The sequence below is a fragment of the Arabidopsis lyrata genome (assembly GCF_000004255.2).
Source record: "Arabidopsis lyrata subsp. lyrata unplaced genomic scaffold ARALYscaffold_4, whole genome shotgun sequence".
In the NCBI taxonomy this organism is placed as follows: Eukaryota; Viridiplantae; Streptophyta; class Magnoliopsida; order Brassicales; family Brassicaceae; genus Arabidopsis; species Arabidopsis lyrata.
In genome coordinates, this window is record NW_003302552.1 from 16,640,034 (window position 1) to 16,664,351 (window position 24,318).

Consider the following 24,318-nt stretch of genomic DNA (forward strand, 5'->3'; position numbering starts at 1 on the left):
GATCAGATTGGTAAATATTACAAAAAAGACTATTCTATGGAGTATGATTTCTTAAAAAAATTCAAAATATTAAATTAGCAATAATATAAGTAAATAACAATTATTTTATTGGTAGGCATAATATATAGTTGTCGAGAATATAATTTTATTTTTCGAATGTCAAAATTAGAAGAGAGATTAAGGAAGGACTTGGCTTCTTCTCCTACTCATCGATCGTCAAACCAAGGACGCTTCACAGTCTCTTGTGCCGCTTTTCTTGGTACAAACCTCTTGCTCTACTTCTCTCCTTCTCGCTTACTCTCTTTGTTCTAGGTTTCTCCTGTTTTTGAATTTTGATCTTTATTGTTGAAATTCTCTGGATCCGATGAGTTTCCACCTGAATTTCGGGTAATGATACTCAGATCTTGCATTTCGAGAGTTCCAGTGGTTTTGATGCTTGATCGGCTTGTGTTTTTGGTTGGGTCGAGGTTTTTAGCTCAGTTTTTGGTTCAAAATGACGCTTATTTGTTTCGTTTTTTGAGGTTTGGAATTGTGGGCAGGGACTCCAGTTATTTCGCGAAGTTGACTGGATTTTGGTTTTAGTTCTCTCTTTTGATCTGTTGATTTATACTTTGCGCAAGATACAATGGGTTTGCGAATAGTTTGGTGAAGTTGATCGATTTTAGTTTCAGCGATTCATGGTGGTTTTGTAGATATAGGTTGATTTCACTTTTTGAACTGATTAGTTTAAACTTGTCGAGGGTAGTCATTTTAGCTAATTTCATGGTGGGCAGTCATATATTTTTCCTGGATGATCTGTCCCTGCTAGAGTAGAGAGTTTTATTGGATTGTATACCGAAAATGTTCCTTAAATAGTGTGGTTTTCTGAGTTTAAGCTGTATGCTTTTGTGTTTTTTTTTTGTTCCTGAATATGTTTGAATGCTTTAGTAAAGTTACTCTTCTCCCATTTCAGGCACCTCAATGAGAGTTTGAGTTGTTCATGATACAAGTGTCGTCCTGTTCTGCAACCAAAACCTTAGATATTTACGAATGATGCTTATGCAAAGATTTTACTTGGGCCATGATCATGAATGTCGCCTACAAGCGTTTGTGAAAGAGCTGATGAACTAGTAGATAGACACCTTGAGAAAGAAAACATGGATCAAGCAAAGGGTTATGAACACATTCGGTATACTGCCCCTGACCCTAGAGATGAGGGGCTTGGCTCCATAAACCAAAGGTTTTCCCACGACTCTTCAACTAATATTAACAGTAACGTACGACCTCCAGATTATAGTATTTCAACCCCTGCTCGGCCAGTGCTAAACTACTCAATACAGACCGGTGAAGAATTTGCTTTTGAGTTTATGAGAGATAGGGTAATTATGAAGCCGCAATTCATCCCAAATCTGTATGGTGAGCCCAGTGGAATGCCTGTTTCTGTTAACTTAAGTGCTATGGGAATGGTTCATCCGATGTCAGAGAGTGGCTCTAACGCAACAGTCACAGAAGAAAAACGTCAGACCTTTGAGCAAGAAAGGAAACCCCCTTCTAGAATTGAAGATAAGACCTATCATGAGCTGGTTCAGTCAGCCCCAGTTATCTCTTCGAAAAATGATACTGGTCAGAGGCGTCATAGTTTGGTTTCTTCTAGAACTTCTGATAGCTCTTTAAACCATGCGAAGTTCTTGTGTAGTTTTGGTGGTAAAATTTTTCCCCGCCCCAGAGATCAGAAACTTAGATATGTAGGTGGTGAAACGCGTATCATACGGATTAGCAAGACTATTTCTTTCCAAGAACTCATGCATAAAATGAAAGAAATATTTCCTGAAGCACGCACCATAAAATATCAGCTGCCAGGAGAGGATCTTGACGCCCTAGTCTCTGTATCTTCTGACGAGGATTTACAAAACATGATGGAAGAATGTACTGTGTTTGGTAATGGAGGATCTGAGAAGCCCAGGGTGTTCTTGTTTTCAAGCAGTGATATAGAGGAGGCTCAGTTTGTTATGGAACATGCAGAGGGTGATTCTGAGGTTCAGTATGTTGTTGCTGTCAATGGGATGGATCTAAGTTCACGAAAAAGTTCCATTGGAACAAGTGCTCCCGGGAACAATTTGGATGAACTACTTCATGGGAATTTTGATAAGAAGATCAATCGGGCTGTCACAGAACCAGCAGTGGCTTCGGTTGCTCCCTTAGCAGGTAATGAATCTTTACCAGCGAGCCAATCTTCTCAACCTGTAACAGGTTTTTCTACTGGAAATGAGCCATTTTCACAGCCTTATCTAGGACAGCAATTGCAGTTCCCCGGACTTGGTAACCACCAAATTTACACATCAGGTCACATGGCAAGCATAGGCTATATATATGAGAAGATGTCTGCTCCTTTACATGTTCAACCACAACCTCATTATATCCCTTATCCTGTGAATCCTGAAACACCTCTTGAAAGCCAAGTGCCCCACTATCCAAAAAAAACTGAGCAAGGAGTTTTGCGTGAGGAGCAGATCTTTCATGTGCAAGATCCAGAAGCTTCATCAAAAGAGGCCAAAATGAGAAGAGATGACTCATTTCAGAAGGTAAATGATCCTGCTAATGTATCTACTGTCGAGAGCAATCTTTCAGCAAAGGAGCCAAAGATGAGGAGAGAATCCTCAACCCCAAGGGTCAATGAGTATTCTGTTTCTTCTATGCCTAGTGATTTAATAGTCCCAGATCACCTCCCGAAGGAAGAAGCTCCAATTGCCACACAAACATCCAGTTCAACACCAGATCCAAAATCTTCAGCTCTTTCAGAGAAAAGTCTTAGAAAATCCCAGGACCCTGTTGAGAACAATCTGTCAGCAAAGGAGCCAAAGATGAGAAAAGAACACTCCACCACAAGGGTCAATGAATATTCCGTTTGCTCTGTATCTAGTGATTCTATGGTCTCAGATAATGCCCTCAAGGAAGAAGCTCCTAATTCCATGAAAATATCCAATTCAACACCAGATCCAAAATCCTTTGTTTATCCAGAAAAAAGTCTTAGAACATCCCAGGAGAAAACGGGTGCCTTAGAGGCAACAAGTGAAAGCATGAAAAAGAATCAGGAAAATCAATTTTGTCTGCTTGGAGGATTCTCAGCATCTGGACATGGTACTTCAGATGGTACTTCATCTAGTGTGAGCAATGTCGACCAGCCTATGATTCATCAAAGAGTTTTTCATTCTGAGCGCACTCTACGAGATCCAACAGAAACTAACCGTTTGTCTAAATCTGATGATTCCCTTGCTTCTCAATTTGTAATGGCTCAAACAACATCAGATGCTTTCCTGCCTATCAGTGAATCATCTGAAACTGAAGCAAATATGGAGTCCCAGAATGTTCATTCTACTGCACCAGTAAGACCAGCTCCTGAAAGCATCTGGACAGCCGAGGGTAGTATGTCACAGTCGGAAAAAAGAAACTTGGAAACTAACACCCCGGAGCATGTAAGTCAGACAGAGACTTCAGCAAAGGCTGTTCCACAAGGACACAATGAGAAGGGGGATATAGTTGTTGATATAAATGATAGGTTTCCTCGTGAGTTTCTTGCTGATATATTGAAAACGAAAGAGTCTATGAACTTCCCTGGATTAGGGCCATTGCATGCCGATGGAGCTGGTGTGAGTTTGAATATTCAGAATAATGACCCTAAAACTTGGTCGTATTTTCGAAATTTGGCGCAGGATGAGTTTGAGAGAAAGGATCTATCCCTTATGGATCAGGACCACCCTGGATTTCCCACTTCCATGACTAACACCAACGGAGTTCCTATTGATTATAGCTACCCACCGTTGCAGTCTGAGAAAGTTGCCTCAAGTCAGATAAATCCACAAATCCACTTTGATGGAAATATCCAGCCAGATGTGTCTACCATTACCATACCTGATTTGAACACAGTAGACACACAAGAAGATTACAGTCAGTCACAAATCAAAGGTGCTGAAAGCACGGATGCAACTCTGGTAAGCTTATTGTATTCAACCTCAATATGGAAAATCTAATAATTTCACCACTGGCAATGTCTCAACTGATATTTTACTAATTTCTATAAATTTGGATATGTAGAATGCTGGAGTTCCTCTTATTGACTTTATGGCTGCGGATAGTGGCATGAGGTCTCTGCAGGTATGCATTTGTCAGCATATGACTTAACATGTTTACAAGCTGTTGCATTTGCCCTCTCTTTTTTAACCAGATACATGCAACAATTGAGCCACCACCATTAGTGAACTGGACAGCATCACAACATAGAGCCTGAATAATTGTTCTAGTGATTTTAAAACCCTAAGTACTCTTAAGCAGTACAGACAAAAAAGTACCAGAAGGACTTTTATATTCTGTCAACCAAGTTATGACTTTCCAATTCAACCTTTTAGCTGTCTTTCTGTTTTTGGTATTTGTCTGTTCTTGTTTAAAGGAATTTTGTAGAATAGGCATAATGTAGCCCCATTGGCAGGTGAAATCAGTGGAACTTTAGAAATCTTTTGTCAATCTTGCTCCTGGTTTTCTCACCGATGGAGAAAATTATAAAGCGATTGTATCCATTTTTTTCTGTTTCAGGTCATTAAAAATGACGACTTGGAAGAACTGAAGGAATTAGGTTCTGGTACCTTTGGAACTGTTTATCACGGAAAATGGAGGGGTACAGATGTTGCTATCAAGCGTATAAAAAGAAGCTGTTTCATTGGTCGTTCATCTGAACAAGAGAGATTGGTGAGCTTTCTCTCTGAAGGATTTAAGGTTTCTGATTGTATAAGTACATTGGCCACTGCGTAGTTCTGAGGGTAACTATAATACTGCTAGAAGACACTATTACTATCTGACCCCACAATTGAGCTTTTAGTTGACCATTTTTCTTTAGGGTAGATGCTTGTTACGAGCAAGAAGTTGGCATTCCCTGTAGAATCTTACTTGATTTCTCCTTCAGTGCAAAAACACGATTCTTACTTTCGAGAAAGTTGCATTAGTTTAATTGGTTTTCAGTTTCACCAACCACTGCTTGAAAATTTCAGACCTCGGAGTTCTGGCATGAAGCAGAAATTCTTTCAAAGCTTCATCATCCAAATGTTATGGCATTTTACGGCGTAGTGAAAGATGGACCAGGAGGAACTTTAGCTACAGTGACAGAGTACATGGTCAATGGATCGCTCAGGCATGTTCTGCTCAGCAACAGGTAATTATTTAATACAGCTCGTCGGAATCATTGCTTCCTCAAGATAGCTCTAGTTTATACCAATTCAAATTTGGCAATTACAGGCACCTTGATCGACGTAAGCGACTTATCATTGCAATGGACGCAGCTTTTGGGATGGAATATTTGCACTCAAAGAGCATAGTGCATTTCGATTTGAAGTGTGATAACTTGCTTGTCAACTTAAAGGATCCTGCCCGTCCCATATGCAAGGTGACTTTCTAGGACAGTTTGAGAACATGTTGATGCAACATTTTCATTTTCTTTTGTTTATGTAACAAAGAGATGATGCTTTATGCAGGTTGGTGATTTTGGTCTGTCAAAGATAAAAAGAAACACTTTGGTCACTGGCGGTGTAAGGGGAACCCTCCCTTGGATGGCTCCCGAGCTACTTAGTGGCAGCAGCAGCAAAGTTTCTGAAAAGGTATGAGTCCATAACATACTTGTGCAAGTAAATGACTTCCAATGCTCTCAAATTAGTTGTTGGCAGTGGTAGATGAAAAACAAATATAACCCGTTTTTGTACTTATTTAGTTTCAATGCCCTTTACATGATTTTGCAAGTAATGTCGCAATGGATACTTCATTTTCACAGGTTGATGTGTTCTCTTTCGGAATTGTCTTGTGGGAAATTCTTACCGGTGAGGAACCCTACGCCAATATGCATTATGGGGCAATAATCGGTAATTTACTCTCTTTTCTCATTCGCTCTCAGATTCTTTTCTTACCAAAAAGGTTGTGTAAAATTAGGTTGTCTTGGCAATGGTTTCATAATTTGAACCCGGCCCTGGTTTTGAAATGGGATCATTTCTGATTTTCCAAATTTGAAACAGGCTCGTCCCTGATTTTCCCAAATTTGAATAGCAGACGGATATGTGGGCATACTTTCTAAAGCCTAGCTTAACCCACCATAACATCCCTATATACATTCAGTTCTGACTTCACGATTTGCAGAAATGAAAATCAAGCTTATCTGTTTTGGTAGTCTGAATCTCTTACCATTTGTTACTTGTGTGACTAAAATTTGTAGGAGGCATAGTGAACAATACATTGAGACCAACCGTGCCAAACTACTGTGACCCGGAGTGGAGAATGCTGATGGAGCAGTGTTGGGCTCCTGACCCATATGTTCGACCTGCCTTTCCGGAAATAGCCAGACGTCTCCGCACCATGTCCTCCTCTGCGGTCCACACAAAACCACGCGCCGTCAACCACCAAATCCACAAGTAAAATCTATTAATTTATCATTGCTGGTACGTATTTCGTAAAAAAAAAGGTTTGTGTATAAAATATATCCTTGCTGCTTCTTTCGGATTTGAGTGCTACAGTTTCAAGGATTGTTGTTGATTTGTACAAGAAACTTTAAAAGCACATATTGTATAGCCATTTTCATTATAATTGAGTGTAAGTAAATTGGTTTTGGTACAAAGACTTGGTCCTTCTTTTCTGTACTCCGGAGTCTTTCTTTCAATAAAAAAGATCAATCTAATGTATATGTAAGAATTTTGTTTTAATAGCTGATAAAATAGTCCTTCCATTGTTTAATAACTTGGCAAACCCAACCTTTTTCTGCATGTGCACCAAAATTTTGATATAACCATACAACATCAGACATTACATACAAACAGAATATAAACGAACACATGCATATACATATATATTTTTATACATAGAAAATCTGACCAACATTCAAAAGGCTCTCCTGAGGAACATTGTAGATAGCACTATGTTCTCTGCAAATCTTTCTAAGAAATGCATACACATAGTCAATCGCTATCTTCTTGTAGAACCTCACTTCCCTCCTGGCTCGAACCACCGTGTTCCCCATTATGTGTACCACTCCTGCGTCCCTGCACCCGTTTATGAACTCCACCTCGTCTACTCCACCGCTCATCTGGCTCGACGCTGTCACCGTGTTGCTCACCCGTTTCACTGGGGTTATTGACTCTATCGAGTCAAATGTATCAAACGTTGCCAGATTCTCGTTCTCATTCCCGTTCCCAAGTTTGTCTTTAAGCTGTTGCTGGCTTCCGCAGATGCTGTAGTCATCGGAATCTGAACAGCCTCCTTCCATCATCGATTCAAGGCGGACATACAAGAAGAGGCTCTCAAAGAGGCGTTTCTCAAAGTCATCATCTTTCTTGTGCAAGTCTCTGTATCCGTACCTGTTAACAATGGACGACCAAATATTTAACAGTTTATTACTTAATGCAAGAGTGTTCAATCAGGTTTTCGGTTAAACCTGGCACCCACAGTAATCACCCCGCGTAACACTGTTCAGGTGGTTACCTTGCGACACAACGGAACATGTGGAAGTTTTTTGGACCAATCCTTTTAACGAGGAACCGCTCTTCCTCGGGTACGGTGTAAACCGGGAGATTCTTGACGCATACGAACACCACAACTGAGTGAATGGCTGGTAGGTTTGTGATGAAATGAGAAAAAATGTGAGGGACTCCACTGGCTAGTTCGGTGTAAACGAGGCCAACCCCGGGAACCCGAACAAGCCCAAGGCTAGGACCGAGTCCGAGGATCCAAGCCATTGAGACTCTACTGTGCATCTCAAACTCGTATCTCTTTAAAGTTCCGTAGTGCCATACCGACATGATGAGGAGAAAAGCTGCAGCGATTACGAGCGGTACCCAACCACCTTGGTCGATTTTGAAAAGCATGGCTGAGAAATAGGTGCATTCCACGACAAGTGAGAGGATGGTGAATATGAGAACCAGAACCCAATGGCAACGCCACACTAGGATCATAATCAGCGTCATAAGCAGTGTTGTCACGAGCATGACTATCACAACTGCGGTCCCATAAGCGTTTCCTATCTGACTCTGGTTCTTGAATCCAGCGGTGACAGCAATGCAAAGGATCATTAGAATCCAATTTATGTCAGGAACGTAAATCTGACCGAGGAATTTCCGGGAAGTATGCACCACTTTAACTCTTGGAAAGCTACCGTGGGCTAAAGCTTGCTTGACTAAGGAGAATGTAGCCGAAATCGTAGCTTGACTCGCCACAATAGCTGCAGCGGTTGCAATAATGAACATTGGCCAATATACACTTCCTGCAAGAACAAATATTTACTTAGATCTTAACGTTTTCTACACAGATTATATACGAAAGACGTACTTAATCGAAGAAGAAACCTGGAATGGAACGGTAAAACGCATCAGCCACATGATCCGGATATATCCTAATGTAGGCAGCTTGTCCACTATAAGCCAAAAGAAGGCAAGGAAACACGATTACAGTAAACGCGATTTGCACAGCTGAGACCGGAAAATGCGATAGATCAGCGAAGAGTGCTTCAATTCCTGCCATTTTGATAGGCATGGCAAGAAAAAAAAAGAACTATCAAGATCAAGAAAATAAGAATAGTTGAAGAGCAGAATCAACTAGATTTTTGGTTCTTTACCTGTTATACTAAGCATAATACCTCCAAGAGAGGTCCAACGATCCCGACCTCCTCTTTTAAAATACCGATATATATAAACCGGGGAGAAAGCTTTCAAGACACTAGTGTCGTGTTTCCAGATATTGTAGATACCGATACTTGCGATAGAGAGAAACCAGAGAAAAACAATGGGCGCAAAAAGCCAACCAACCCGGTCTGTTCCATAATGCTGTACACTAAACAAGCTGACTAATATCACAACAGCGACAAAAACAACAACACCTGCAACAACAACCACAAACTTATGATTATTATAGACACCATATGTTTCAGGATTGAACTTCAACGCATGTAAAAATGGTAATACCATTGCTTATGTGAGGACGGTTTACTCTTAGCCCACCAGCAGCTGAGAGAACTGCAAAAGCAAATGTTGACAATGAACATTTCCATTACTCTTAATTAGGCCTAAATCATATACTTGAAAGGGAAGCGAACCGCATACCAGAAATGGCGGGAGTAAGGATACCATCGCCGATAACCATACACGTACCAACAAGAACTAAAATAAGAAGCGCGGTTTTTCTAGATGTCCGCTTTTCTAACCATCTTTTGGTCTTCGCAGCAAAGGAATGCTCATGGAACGTAGTGCGGCTGTAAGTAGTAAGCTCTTCATCAGTACGGTGTTGGTTCTGAATTGTTTTCACTTTGGCATGTCTACAGAGTAATGAATACAGAGCAAAAGTCCCACCTACAAAAAAAACAATCAAGTCAGCAAGTAGTAACACCATCAACAACCAAAATGCTAGGCTTCTGAATTGGTTAATGATACCTTGACCATTATCGTTTGCTTTACATACAACGAAAACATATTTGAGGAGAGGGATGAGTGTGAGTGAATAAATAATGAGAGATAGAGCTCCAATGATATCTTCTGGATCATTGATCCCATGAGGAAATGTATTGTAGAAAACATAGAGAGGAGATGTCCCTAAATCTCCATAAACAACACCGAGGCTCTGAAACGAAAGCTGCAGAAGCAGAAGAGCCGAGAATTTCTGCAAATGTTTAGCCAAATTAGTTATATATATGAATTCTGATCCAAACTAATACAAAGTGATCAGAAACAAGAAATGGAAATGAATCTTTAATAAAAATGAAACCTTTTCTCTGTACATGTTTCTAAGTCGACCAGCTTCTTCATCCATGGATTGATCAAGCTTCTGGTCCAAATCCCACATGCTACCTCTCTCATCAGTCTCTTCTTCACCAATCTCACCACCCATCGTTGCTGCTTCTACTCTTGCAGCCATTTATACGAGTTTTGATTCTTTACACATAAAAACCAACCTCCTCTCAAAGCCCAGATCTTTACACAAGTAAAACCTGAATTGGCTTGGAATCTTCAAAATGGGGAAATTTCACAAACAAGGAAGATTTTTCAAGAAAAAGAAAATTTCCCAAAGAGGAATGTCGTAAGAGCTTACATTAACTGCCAAAATTGAGAAAAGATGTCGAAATAGTAGCTAAGATCGTGTTTATTAACAACCAGCCAAAGATAATCAGGAACATGTAACGATCAAACAAGTATCAAATAAAGAATATGCCAAAATCAAAACTTCAACAGTAAACAAAAATCAATAAAGAAGAACACTTGAGAGAATTCTAAAAACCCCGACATTATTTCTATGGAGGATAAATAAACACAACGAACTGGGAAATTATGTCTTTATAAGAAACAGATCCTCACTGTTCCATTTGTGGGTCCTGTTCGATTCAGAACCATCGAATATAATAGTGAAATAAACAAAGATTATTGAATTGACCAGAAGAAAAAAAAAAAAGAGTTTCCTTTTTACAGAGTTATGGTTTCTCTGGGGAATTGAGAAAAGAAAAAGGAAGAAAACGCAGAGAGAGCTGCGTTTTGTCTTCTCTTTCTCTGCAACTGAAGGAGGGTAAAGAAGAAGGCAAATTGATATAGAGAAAGAAAGAGAGACAAAGTACATATGATTCTGATTTTTAGACAGATATGAACGTGGAGAGTTTTTTTAATTAATTAAATATATATAAAGTGTAAAAATTCGTACTCCATTCATGTTTAAATTTTATTGGAGTTATCGAAGAAATTATTTAACTAGTGTTCAGATTGTATCCTCGGGCTTTAGACCATCTCCAATGTAGAGCTCTATATCTTACTCTAAAATAGAATAACTATATCTCTATTTTCTACTCTAAAAAAGAATATTCTTAGAAATATTTTATTTCTATTTTATATACTAATGCCTTTTAGTTATATAATTTACAATTTGACCCCATATATTATAGATTTGCAAAATTCCCACAAAATATGAAATTATTTAAATTAAACACTAATTATTTATTAAAAAAAAACATTACATCATATAACAATAATAAAACATTACAAATTTTATTTTAAATAACACCATTAGAATATTTTTCCTACATATGATCAATTAAAGCATTTCGTAGTGAGAAATGAGTTTCTTTATCTTTGATTTTTTTAAATTAACCAAGAAACTCTTGAAACCGGATATTATGCTTTGAATGAGCTAAAGGAAGAAAACAAAATAAATGTGATTTGAATTCCTTTCAAAACCCAAATGTTCGGGCATATTTTGAGAGTGAACAAGCACGGATTTTACAAAAACGATGTGTCCAACAACAAGATGATCAAGATAAAAAAAAACTCCTCCTCCATCTACTTCATTTGGACAATATTTTAACTATCTTGGCGGATCTACAAGCAATTTACCGGACTATTAAATTACTAGTTTTATGTTTTAGTTTTCTTATGTTGTTTATTTTAAATTTAGTACTTGTTTGCTTGTTAAGTTTATAAAGCTATGTGTTGTAATTGTTATTTATAAAATGATTATATGTATTAAATAAAAAAGTTTAAATTTGAGGGACTAAAGTATAAATAAAAAAGTTGAACTCAAAAATAGAGTTGAGAATAGAGTTGCTCTATATATACTTATATAGAGTCAATCTGCAGAAATCTCTATTTTAGAGTCAATTATAGAGTAGGGTTGGAGAATAATTTTGCATTTTTACTCTAAAATAGAGTAGGGTTGGAGATGCACTTAGACTCCGGGGATATCTTTGTTTTCCACCGGCTTAAGTATTTCACCTTGTATTCTATCTTGAAGTTTTAATAAAAATCAGATGATAAAAAAAAAAAAACTAGTGTTCAGATTGAAAGTACAAATCATTTTTACCCACTTAAACAGTACTCTGCATTTAATGGGAAAGTAAAACCACATTCAGAAAGAAAAACGTTTGGAATTAAATATTTTCCGAAAATTTATTAGTACTATAATAAATTTAGTGTGATGTCGAAAAAAGAAAAAAAAAAAAAAAAAAAAAAAAGAAGAAGATAAATTTAGTGCTATTTCACTGGATGAATTTCACAATAAACAGTGGGGATAAGCACCATCACGAGTGGGGTCAGATTTAGTAGTTTTGGTAGAAACATTTGTTTTCAAGGTTGCATAAAAAGCTACCTAGAAGAAGTAGTGATTTGGGTTGGGTGAATAATAAGAGACCATGAAAGAAAAACACTTTGTTTTCAAGATGTGCATGCTAAACCAATTTTTAAGTAGAAGTTGTTGATATAAATGGTTGAAACATACCGGTTACAGATTGAGACGACGCAGTTAATAATCGTTTTAAAAGATAAATTTACAATCAATTATTTAGTAAATCGTGTGGTTGGAATTTTTTTATAAGTCTATTAATTTAACTTTTTAAAATATTCTTTTATTTGTTTAAATAAAATTTAATTGTAAAGCGTTTTAAATGTTTCTATCTAACCACTCAAATCTCATTCATGTATATTGTTGAAAATATATTTATATATAAGAGTACTGTAATGCAATATGTAACGGTCAACGAAATTCATCAACGGAAAATATGACGAGCTGATTTTGTCAATCGTGATTCTTGTTCAGTCTGTCAGAGACATAAGCTTTTTTTATAACAAAATATATAAACAATATAAGGCAGTTTAATCAAGGATTCAAGGTACCACTGAATTGTTGACTAATGAAAAATCAAGGTATTAAATTTGGAGCCATACCATACCCTCTTTTTTATAGTTTATATATTCACATCTCGATCTATATACCCAACATGTTTACAAATTTTCTTCTTAAATTTTTATGTGTCATCAATTTTTCATGCTCTGATTCTCTGAAGCATGTGTAATAATAGATTTCCAAGAAATATACGATTTAATTTTATTTATTCAAATATAATGGCATGTTCTTGAATAACTGAAACAGTTTTTTTTTAATTGGACCAACACAACTAAAATAGTCATTCACAATGATTTTGAAATTTTGAGAAGGTGATTTGTTTTTCACCTATCTAACAAAAACAATAATTGTACACCATTTTCTGCTATTTTAATTAGGAAAATGTTTACTTCCTCAAAATTAATTAACTATCACTTTTATTTAGTTTTATAGAGGTTTTTATTGGTAACTATATATATATTGCTTTGACAATTATCAATAACAAAGCAATGTTAAAAGCGTTATTTTTAGTCTTTTACAGCTTTTATGTACCATTCTATTTTACAGTTTTACATTATTCTGTCAAAACTTACCGGTTTAGCTTACATTTAAAAAATTTATACAATACCAATAGGATTGAGAGTATCATTGAACATTAACTCAAATTTAAATTTTTACTGACCAAATAATTTTGCTACAATTTTACGTTTTAATGCTTTAGTTTAGCATTAATTGACTTTCAAACAAAATTTTCAGATTAGTGAATCTTTATTTTCAGTATCCAAACTTGTAAAATTCTTGCGTAGACTTGTTTTTGTAGTTTTTTTTTTCATTTTAATTTACTTATCTTTAATTCTATATTAGATTATATCATGGTTTAATGTCCGGTTTACTTTATCCTCTAGTTTACAATTGTATTCTTGGTTTAGGTGTCTGTATTTAAGCAACATTCATTGTTAATTTACAACTTAATGAAGCATAATTTCTAAAACAATGAAAATGTTGTTAGATCTAAAATGGTATAAGAGCTTTTCTTCAACGTCAAACTTGTTATTGTATCTGTATAGTGTATATATATATATAGTAATTTACCGGACATGTTTTCGATTTAGTTAATGATATAGGATTTGATCCAAAAAAAAAAAAAGTTAATGATATTGGTTGGAAAAAAAGTTTTTATGTATGCGAAAAGTTTGTTTTGACAATTATTTATTGTCGTTCAATTGCTTTGACCTTACGAGCGTTTACCTACAAAAAAGATTAAGAACGTTTTATAAAAAAAAAACACTAACCGAGTTAACTAATAAAGTAAGGGATTATTATCTAAAAAGCCATTTTTGCTCAACAATTTTTTCAAAATTGCCATTTTCTCAACATTTTTTCAAATTTGCCATTTTTGCCATTTTTAAAAACTAAAAATTTGGAAAAATAATTTTATAAAACATATATTTTATAACAAAAACTACCCTACAAAAAACTAGAACTTAATAAACCCAAGCATTATGTGTAAATTTGTGTTTTTGTTTACAAGAAAATGGCAATTTTCAAATTGTTTTGATAAAATGGCAAATTCTATAAAAGCCATCAAAATAAGTCCTTCATTCGTAATTGATTCAATAAAGTAATTTATCTATGTTGGGTAACCCTGTCGTGTCATGTGATCCCGCCCTTACCCTTTTCGGCAACAATAATTAAATTTAGTAGACCCTAATACAGAAAATGATATTCAGAAGATTCACAACAAGATCAGTTGGATCCAAGATAATGGTTTATTATTATTAACAATGAAATAGAACTGATGAAGTTCATTATAATAGATTCAAACAAATATAATTGTTTCTGGACTGATTTTTTAATATATATTATTACATTACAAAAGCCTCAAATTATTTAAACAAAGAGAGTCACAATGGAAACTTGTAGCCTGTTATAGAATATTTATATCTATATATTCGTTGTCATAGCATATATCAAGTAGTTCAACGATTCACGAAAAGGTCTCAATCAATTATTATTGAACCATTTATCAAACAAAATAAATTATATACAATTGGACTATGCGTAACGCTGAACCAAGTTTCCTTCAAGTCTACTTTGGTTGTACATGCATGCATATGCATATGAGATTTTGTTTTTGTAACAATCTCCATCATGTTCATTTAAAAATAAAAATAATAATAATCTCCATCACATGGGTTTCGTTAAAGTCTTTAATTTGTAATTTATTTTTTGATAAATAAATACTCTCTTTTTTTATAAAGAATATGATTGGATTTTTCAGTTAGATCTATACTAGTGATTTCCTAAAAATAAAACTTGAGTCCAACTTTCAGATCTCTATTTCTTTAAGTCGATTCATTTTTAAGAAAAATATTTGTGTTATACATAAATTACCTCACACGAATATTACACTACGTTGCATGCATCTCGCTTACACACTTGAATTCCGAAATAAAGTAATGGCGTGGCGTGTTGACAATTCATAAATAGTCCAAAATTCACAAGGTGCAATTTTTAATCTGATGTAACTGGTTATTGCTAGATAATAGGCTTTCAAATTAATCGAATATCATATCTCAAAATTACCAAAAAAATGATCATTTTGCCTTCATATAATAATTTTATGACCAAATATATATGTGGCTATTATGCGATAGATGCCCCCACGTGGTTGTATGTTAAATATAAACAATCCGACAGCTGGTACGGATAACTAATGATGTATATGTGGTCCTAGCTCGTCCTAAACATACCGATCCAACTTTTTCATTTTAAGAGATTCGAATATTCACTAAACATTAAAATCTGTAAACTAATGCTAATCTAAGTGCTTATCAAAATTCGAAATAGTGTACCACAAAATTAATGGATACCAAAGATCTACACAGAGATACACATATCCAAAAGAGTGAAGATGTAAAGGACATGCAAATATGTTAAAGTTTAGATACTCAAATGTCATTACTAAATCTCTACTAGTTTTTTTCTATCTACTCTTATAAATTCAATCATTAGTAATATTATAAGATTTGTTTTCTTTATGGTATTAGAACTATTGAACTTATATATTTCTTTTCCGGCCATCGATCAATCCAACTATGTTTATCTCTGACTATTCGTGGCCAATGAATCAAAGATGATCTCATCTGAAAATGTCAATAAACGATCGGCCATCAATTCTAACATGATAAATATGGTTTTCTCCATTTTAGAAAAATATATATATATTTCATGCTCTTTTGTGGTTATGAACTAGCCAACAACATTGATTGATTTTAAGATTTTCATATTATATATATATGAACAATGGTAACATGATAAATCTCTGCCACAACAACAACCACGAACAGAATGATATATGTTATAAACTATGATTTCAACTATTAAAAACGGCAGGATAAGCTCCTATATAGCGTTCTACTTGTGCGATTTCATTGTATGGTCAACCTTGGGTGTCATATGCCTCCACATCCTCTCAATTCGTGTGTATAATCCTGTGTATGTGAACATGTTATTAAGACTAGGGTTGGTAGATTATATGTTAGATATGCTTTGATTCGGTATTTGATGTGATGCGATCCAAAAATTTAGATGTTCGATATGATCTAAAGCAACACAAATGGTAAAAATATAGTAAATGCTTTTAACGAAACAAATCACAAATACTTAATTTAAAATTTTCTGATACTTCCTATGATTTGTAGGTTACATATATAGAGGGATGTTCTTTAGCATGTTCAAATAGAGCGGTCGCTCAAGGTTTTGACTTTTGACTCAAACAAAAATCTTTAAATTTTGTATGAATATATATGCATATAAATTAGGAACTATAACTCTCACAAACTATTCTACCAAATTAAATATACCTTTAATAAAAAATTGAACATATATTACAAATATTTGAGAATATATATCATAAATTTAGAATGGAAATTTACATTTGTGTACTATTTAATAAGTAGAAAATGTAAAGGAAAATAATGCATAGTAAAAAATAGATTTGAAAACTGTATAATACTTAAAAAATATTATAAGAAAAAATAAGTACTAAAATTTCATAGAATTAATTCGATTCAATTTGGCAGTAGTAATAATTGGTGAATGCCAGAGCCACAACAAAGACCAATAATGTATAACAAGCAAAAAAAAAAAAAAAAAAAAAAATGTATAACAAGCAAGTATATTAGGTGTTCCCTTTTGTCTGAAAATGTGAACCAACCATACTTTGAAGAAGTTCTTGAAAAGAAGAATTTTCTTCCCCACATTTGTCTAAATTATGTTTGGTCCAAAAATGAATAGTATCCTAGTTAAATTAAGAGACATAATAATTAATATGTAAAACTTATTTGTAAAGACGAAAAAAATGAAACATACTATTTGTACAAAATTCATTTATTCATGACGTGTATTTATTCGTACGTGTTTTCGTTTTCGCAGCTGCAACTAGTTTTGTTATCATATGTGATGTATGTGTGAGTGTGATGTGATGCGATAATGAAAATCACATCGGCTTTTAATAACACGTAGTGCGAGCTTACTGGTGATGGATGACCCATGTACCTGCAACGATGTCGCCCGCGGGGCATATCTAGAATAGAAACCAACATTGATACGCATAAATATATACATACATTATAAATATATCGAGGTCTATTTAGTTTACAAAAATATTTAGGTTTCCATATATTATATAGTTGCAGTTACACAAGAATGTGATAAGCGGAGGATTAATAATGGTAATTCAGTTTTTACAACTTATGCCCTTCGTACATTGTTACTCGAGTGTCACGAGTATTGTTTCAACACGGTGGTATTTTGAAATTTATAATATTCCTAAACCACATTGTGGGAGATTTATTGAATTAAAAATAGAGATCATATTTCGCATTGAGTTTTCGGGTCGGTTCGGATCGGATAATTCAAATTGGGAAGTTTATGATCTGTTTAAGAAGTGAATGAATTTATTTGAAAGCCGACATATAATCGAAATATGTTTCGGAAAAACCTAAAAAACCTGAAAAGTCATGTGTATATATTGTTTTGGATTATTCTAGAAAAAATGCTTCTCTCTTTTTCCCTCCCTGACCCGGAGCCCGAGGAAGCCAAAAACAGAAATGATTTCAAATCTGTTTAGATCTCACCCACTTTTTCTTTCCAATTCAAGCAATTTTCAAAGAGTCCTTTGGATAATGCGATGGTGTTCCTTCTTTCCAAACAAATCCTCTGGGTTCTTCGTTAACCCCTTCACTCTTTCCAACTCTTCTTCGTTTACAAATACTCTTTTTCTGCGCTTTGCTTCTCTCTCACCTTCTTTCATCGGTTGTTCTATCAACTCTTGTGGCTTTTACTCTTTTGCTCTATTGCTTTTTTGTGCACTCTGTTCTTGCAAGCATGAAGAATTCTCAAAGGACTGGCCAAGCTACCAGAGACTCTGCTTCATCTGAGGAGGATGAACCGATTCAGCTTCCTGCGCTGGATAATGAAGCTCTCATGAACAGGTTCCGGCTAACTGTTGTTGGCCGTGTCTTTCATACCAATGGACGCAGCATGGAGGCTTTTCTGGCTTTTATGCCAAGTGCAGGCATATGGGACGTGGAAGGCAGGGCTCGTGGATATGACTTGGGGAACGGTCGTTTCCACTTCAACTTCGAATCTGAGGAAGAGCTTCAGAAGATCCTGAAGAAGAGGCCTTGTCACTTCAACAAATGGACGTTCTCACTTGAGAGGTGGGAATTGAACTTCCAGGAAGATCTCCTGAGTTTTGTCTCATTCTGGGTGAAGATTAGAGACCTTCCCCTGAGGTGTTGGGTGGAAGAGGCGTTTCGAGGCATCGGTGAAGCTATCGGGCGTGTCGAGGAAGTGGATGTCAATGATGCCAGAGTCCTTGTAGGTGTTAACGTCACTAAGCCTCTGAAATTCAAAAAAAAGGTCATCACTGATAATGGAGAAGAAGTGATGGTAACTCTCACCTATGAGAAGCTCTTCCGATACTGCTTCACATGCCACATGATTTCACATGAAGAGCGTGACTGTCCTCATCTCTCAGACCACCAAAAGAAGCTAAACAAAGAACAGAGAGGTGGACACTTAGCTTTTGAGGGACGTAGGCTTGACGTGAATCGCGGCTCTGGTGGGACGAGAGAGAGAGAGCTTCGAGTTAGGGACAGAAGCAGAGAAGAAAGAAATGGCGTTGCTGATGAATCGGGACGCAGATCTGGCTCTGAACGGTCCAGCAGAGCAACTAACAACCCCTCTCAAAGAAGCAATCCACCTGTTTCCCGACAAGTGAGAAGAAACCTCTATCAAACTAAGGAAGTCCCTCGGCTCGACGAAAACCGGACTCCGGTGTGGCATCGCATAGGGGTGGAGTCTGATAAAAGTAATGAGAACAATCCCCGTCACAGGGAGACCTCGATTCAATCATCCTCGGGCTCGAGAAGGAGGAATGAGGAAGATCACCGAAGAGGTGAAGATCACCGAAAGAACCAAGATGGTCTTAGGTCAGCCTCGCGGCGAAGAGAATCTCCCCTTCGAATCAGATCACCCTCACGAGACGAACCAAGTCTTGAGATGTGGAGAAGCTCGCGGAGACCTCCTCGGCACCAGGGAAGCCGTTCTGTTAGAGATTCGATGGCTCATCGAGATTTCCCGGCGGGGTGTGGTACTAATATCGCGGCTACTGAAAAAGGGAAAGGCAAAATGATTGTGGTTAACGATGATCCAATGATTGAGGACGATGATGACGCTGCGGAAGCTGCAACTCCAGTCCCTGCTGACTTCGAATTTGGATCTGGATCCGGGAAAGGCGGCGTCAACGAGATGCGAGAAGTTCCTCCTCCTCTGCTACAAGAAAACCCGATCCAACAAGCTCCACTGGTTCTCACCCCGGCTACAGAAACGGGGACAGAGACCATTGCGGATGTTGCTAAGGAGGCTGTCAATGACGGCGAGGAATGGGTTGAGGAGGATGACGGTTTGGTGGATTGGGCGGAAGAGGACAACGAGATGTCAGATTGGGCGGAGGACGACAATCAAGACAGGGCTCAAGAGGAGAATTTGGAGATCCAGTGCACCCAAGAGGGCGGTTCAATCCCCTCTGACTGGGAGAACCTCGCTGAGGAGGAGGGGGGTCATGAGGAAGAGATAACAGAGGAGGATGTCAGATTGATGCAGGAGCTAGAGCAGGAAATGATTCTCGATGGACTGCTTGATAATGACGATCTGCTTGGCGAGGATCTGTTGGGTGGTGAATCGGAGGGGTTACTTGACGGTGGTAGCTCTGAGAGGACTGTCTCTGAGCAAATTGCTCCCATCTCTCACCGGCGGATGGCGACTCCGGCGACCTCCCAGTCTCCTTCTAGTAAGCGTGCTAGATCTCCGATGAAGGAAAGGAAGACAAGATGCAACAATCGGACTGATGGGCCAGGTTGTGAGGAGGCAGGCCCAATTGAAGTTGGTGGGACCTCTGATGCAAGCAAGGCCGAGCCCAAAAAGCAGGTCCCCCCAAGCCCAAAAATCGGCATTGCGGCTTCAAGAAAATTAAAGTTGTTTGGAGGAAAAGCTTCGCCGAAGAAGAGAGCGGCGCCTAGCCCAATTGAAGCGACTCCACCAAGTTCCAGTACAAACATCCCTCAGAATGAGGCGGTTTCAACCAAGAATAATAAGGATAAGGACAACAAGAAGAAAGCTACTAAGGCCATGAAGCCTAAAAACGGTGAGGAGGAGCCCCGGATCTCCCCCGACCCGCCAACATGAGGACTATAGCTTGGAACTGTCAAGGGGCGGGAGCAAAAGATACTCGGCGCCGACTGGTAGAGTTGAATAGGATGTACTCGCCAGGTTTTTTATTTTTATCAGAAACGAAGAATGCAAAATTGTATCTGCAAGATGTGCAAGTAGATCTAGGTTTTGATAACCTCCAAACTGTGGAACCGGAGGGTTTAAGTGGTGGTTTAGCTTTAATGTATTCGAACGATTTCCCGGTTAAGTTTTTGTTGTTAGATGACCGGTTAATCGATATCGAGACTATTATTAATGGCAACCGGGTCTTTATGACATTTATTTATGGTGATCCTGTTGTCTCAAATAGAGAATATGTTTGGGAACGACTAATGCGTATCGGTGTCTCTAGACCCGAAGCTTGGTTTATTATTGGAGACTTTAATGAGATAACAGGTAACCACGAAAAAAGAGGAGGAAAAAAACGTTCTGAAGCCTCCTTTCTACCATTCCGTGCTATGATCCATTCGTGTGGACTTATTGATTTTCCCTTTCATGGAAATCAATTTTCATGGATTGGACAACGGACAAATGGTAAGATTCGATGTCGCCTAGATAGAGCTATGGGCAATGAAGAATGGCACAATATTTTTTCTCACACTAATGTGGAGTACTTAAAGATGTGGGGTTCGGATCATAGACCACTCCTTGCATCTATACAATCAAGTCCGAGGAAGCCCTCGCGAAAATTCATGTTTGATAAAAGATGGATTGGGAAACCGGGCCTTACCGAAGCAGTATTGGAAGGATGGAATGGAGAGAGTGGTCGAGCTGACCGACCCTTAATGAAAAAAATCCAAAACTGCAAACGAGTTATCTCCATCTGGAAGAAATCAACACGAACCAACTCTAAGGTACTCATCAAGGAACTTCATGACAAAATTGAAGAAAATTACGCGGATGACAACGCATCTTTGGATGAACTTCGGGAGCTCAAAAAGCAATTGAGCGATGCCTACACCGAGGAAGAAATATTTTGGTACCAAAAGAGTCGCCAAAATTGGCTAGCGCTGGGTGATAAAAATACAAAATATTTTCACGCTATGACAAAACAACGAAGGGCGAAGAACAATATTTTAGGCATTCTAGATGATAATGGGACGTGGATAGATAATGAAGATGGTATCGAAAGAGTCGCAGTGGATTATTTTGAAAACCTATTTACTTCATCGAACCCGATGGATCCAGTATCCGCTCTCCGAGTCATTTCACCATCGGTTACCCCAGCTATGAATGAGTTCTTAGTTAAAGAAGTCACCGAAGAAGAAGTCAAGCGCGCCTTATTCACCTTGAATCCGACTAAGGCCCCAGGCCCAGACGGGATGACTGCTCTTTTTTTCCAACGGTTTTGGGAAGTCATAAAAGGCGATCTCACCAATATGGTGAAGAATTTCTTTAGCTCCGGAATTTTTGACGGGAAGCTGAATGAGACCAATATATGTCTTATCCCTAAAGGGGAAAGACCGCGTGTAATGTCAGGTTTTCGTCCTATTAGCTTATGTAATGTAAGCTATAAGGTTATTTCAAAAATCTTAAGCCTTCGGCTAAAGAGATTCCTTCCGGAGTTAATATCCGAGACGCAATCTGCATTCGTTGCAGGTAGATTAATTACTGATAATATCCTGATAGCGCAAGAAAACTTCCATGCTCTTCGTTCTAATCCGGCAAATCGAAAGAAATTTATGGCTCTAAAAACGGATATGAGTAAGGCCTACGATAGGGTGGAATGGGGGTTCCTCCGAGCCTTGATGGAAAAGATGGGATTCAACATTCGTTGGATAGATTGGATAATGCAATGCATTACCTCAGTGTCATACCGGATTTTGATTAATGGTGATCCAAAAGGCCGGATTAGACCAACCCGAGGGATTCGTCAAGGAGACCCAATTTCTCCGTACCTTTTTATCTTGTGTACGGAAGCACTTATCGCTCAGATCAGAAAGGCTGAAAGAGAAGGCAAAATTCAGGGGCTTCGGATTTCTCATGCGAGCCCTCGAGTCTCACATCTCCTATTTGCTGATGATAGCCTATTTTTCTGCCAGGCCAATGTGGACCAGAGTAAAGAAGTTATTGACATCATCCGCTCATATGGCGGGGCATCTGGACAAGAGGTTAATCTGAATAAATCATCCATTATGTTCGGTAACGAGGTCCCAACCCCGGTCCGGCAGGAAATCAAAACAATTCTTGGGATTTCACGTGAAGGCGGGATGGGAACTTATTTAGGCCTCCCTGAAAAAATCCATGGATCCAAAGCTCAGGTCTTTGCGTTTGTGAGAGATAGACTACAATCTAGAGTAAACTCGTGGTCGTCTAAATTCCTCTCTAAAGGCGGAAAAGAAGTCCTAATCAAATCACAGGCACAAGCTCTTCCGACATACGTTATGTCATGCTTCCTACTGCCAAAAGCAATATGCTCTAAGCTTACTAGTGCAATTGCCAATTTTTGGTGGAGTAATAAAGCAGAAAGCCGTGGAATTCACTGGATAGCTTGGGACCAACTTTGTACCCAATTATCAGACGGAGGGCTTGGATTTAGGTCCTTGGAAGATTTTAATCTCGCACTCTTGGCGAAGCAATTATGGAGATTACTACGATTTCCAGATTCTCTCCTTAGTAGGGTTCTTAAAGGACGATACTTTCGGTACTCTAGCCCGTTAGAGATCACTGTCTCCAATCGTCCGTCGTATGGTTGGAGAAGCATGCTGGCCGCCAAGGACGTTCTTAAATATGGAATCCGTAAGACCATTGGCTCGGGCTTCGGTACATGCATTTGGACAGACCCTTGGATACCAGATACTCCGGCACGCCCACCTAGGGGATTATCGATGGAGAGAGACCCCTTGGCTTACGTTAATACCTTAATTGATTTTGGGTCTAAACAGTGGAAGATGGATCGTCTCCGGGAACTTTTTCCCCCTGTTTGCGATCACCCTTCTCAGGGACCTAGTGTTACGACACTAAAGGCGCAAGCTTGGAAATTAAAAACTACGCGAAAATTAAAGCATTTTGTGTGGCAATGTGTCTCTGGTTGTTTGGCTTCGAGCCAACGGCTATTTTATCGCCATATCGGTAGAGATAAAGGATGTTCAAGATGTGGTGCAGAAGAAGAATCAATCAACCACCTGATCTTTGAATGTCCTCCTGCTAGACAAGTCTGGGCTCTCTCCAACATTCCATCTTCCCCAACGCTGTTTCCCTCGGCGTCACTCTACAATAACTTAGATTATCTGTATTGGCGGGGTAAAGAGGTGGGGGCGGATGAAGAGAGCCTAAGAGTATTCCCATGGATTATGTGGTATATTTGGAAGGCGCGCAATCGAAAGATTTTTGAGAATTTAAGCGTCCCACCTCAGGAAACGCTAGATCTTGCAACTCAGGAGGAAGGCGCGTGGAGGCGAGCAAATCAGAGAGAAGACCCCCAGGCCGGGCTGGTAACTAGTACGCATGAGCCGCCATCTCCAGAGGATTGCCCGGTTTGCTATATTGATGGATCTTGGCTCGGGACGGAGACTAGGAGTGGACACGGGTGGCTTGTTTATCAAGGAGGACGACTTCTACACTTGGGATTAAAAGGCTCGCGTAGAAGTCTTTCTCCCCTTCATGCGGAACTGGATACTCTTTTATGGACGATGAAGTGCTTATTGGCAATCCCATTGACGAGCATCCTCATTCAGACGGATTGTTCTGACCTATTGGCTATGACTGGTGCTCCTGAAGAGTGGCCTACGTTTTCTACAGAATTGAAAGACTTTGCATATTACAGGGATCGTTTTACTACTTTCAGTCTTAAGCATATCCCCCGTAGTGGTAATACCTCCGCCGATTATCTTGCGAAATGTGCAAGAAATCGCGGGTTCTGTTTTTCCCATGTAAGTTCGACGGTCCCTGATTGGCTCTCTCTAGAAG

At 38.1% G+C, this 24,318-nt stretch overlaps 2 protein-coding genes across 2 annotated transcripts; one reads left to right on the forward strand and one right to left on the reverse strand.

Annotated features, from left to right (window-relative positions):
- Positions 1 to 79: 79 nt before the first annotated feature.
- Positions 80 to 6,639, forward strand: LOC9317439 (dual specificity protein kinase splB). The gene is made up of 9 exons (XM_021028848.1): positions 80 to 259; positions 953 to 3,968; positions 4,072 to 4,131; positions 4,567 to 4,719; positions 5,019 to 5,179; positions 5,263 to 5,410; positions 5,499 to 5,621; positions 5,792 to 5,879; positions 6,227 to 6,639. Exons 2-9 carry the CDS (start codon positions 1,071 to 1,073, stop codon positions 6,424 to 6,426), a joined length of 3,831 nt encoding a protein of 1,276 aa, XP_020884507.1. The 5' UTR covers positions 80 to 259; positions 953 to 1,070; the 3' UTR covers positions 6,427 to 6,639.
- A 75-nt stretch (positions 6,640 to 6,714) lies between these two features.
- On the reverse strand, positions 6,715 to 10,633 carry LOC9315599 (potassium transporter 11). Its single transcript, XM_021028849.1, has 8 exons — positions 9,757 to 10,633; positions 9,426 to 9,651; positions 9,099 to 9,344; positions 8,961 to 9,011; positions 8,615 to 8,875; positions 8,346 to 8,513; positions 7,486 to 8,263; positions 6,715 to 7,361 (listed from the first exon to the last, which is right to left on the reverse strand). The coding sequence occupies exons 1-8, from the start codon at positions 9,904 to 9,906 to the stop codon at positions 6,860 to 6,862; spliced, it is 2,382 nt and encodes a 793-aa protein (XP_020884508.1). The 5' UTR covers positions 9,907 to 10,633; the 3' UTR covers positions 6,715 to 6,859.
- Between the last annotated feature and the right edge of the window lie 13,685 nt (positions 10,634 to 24,318).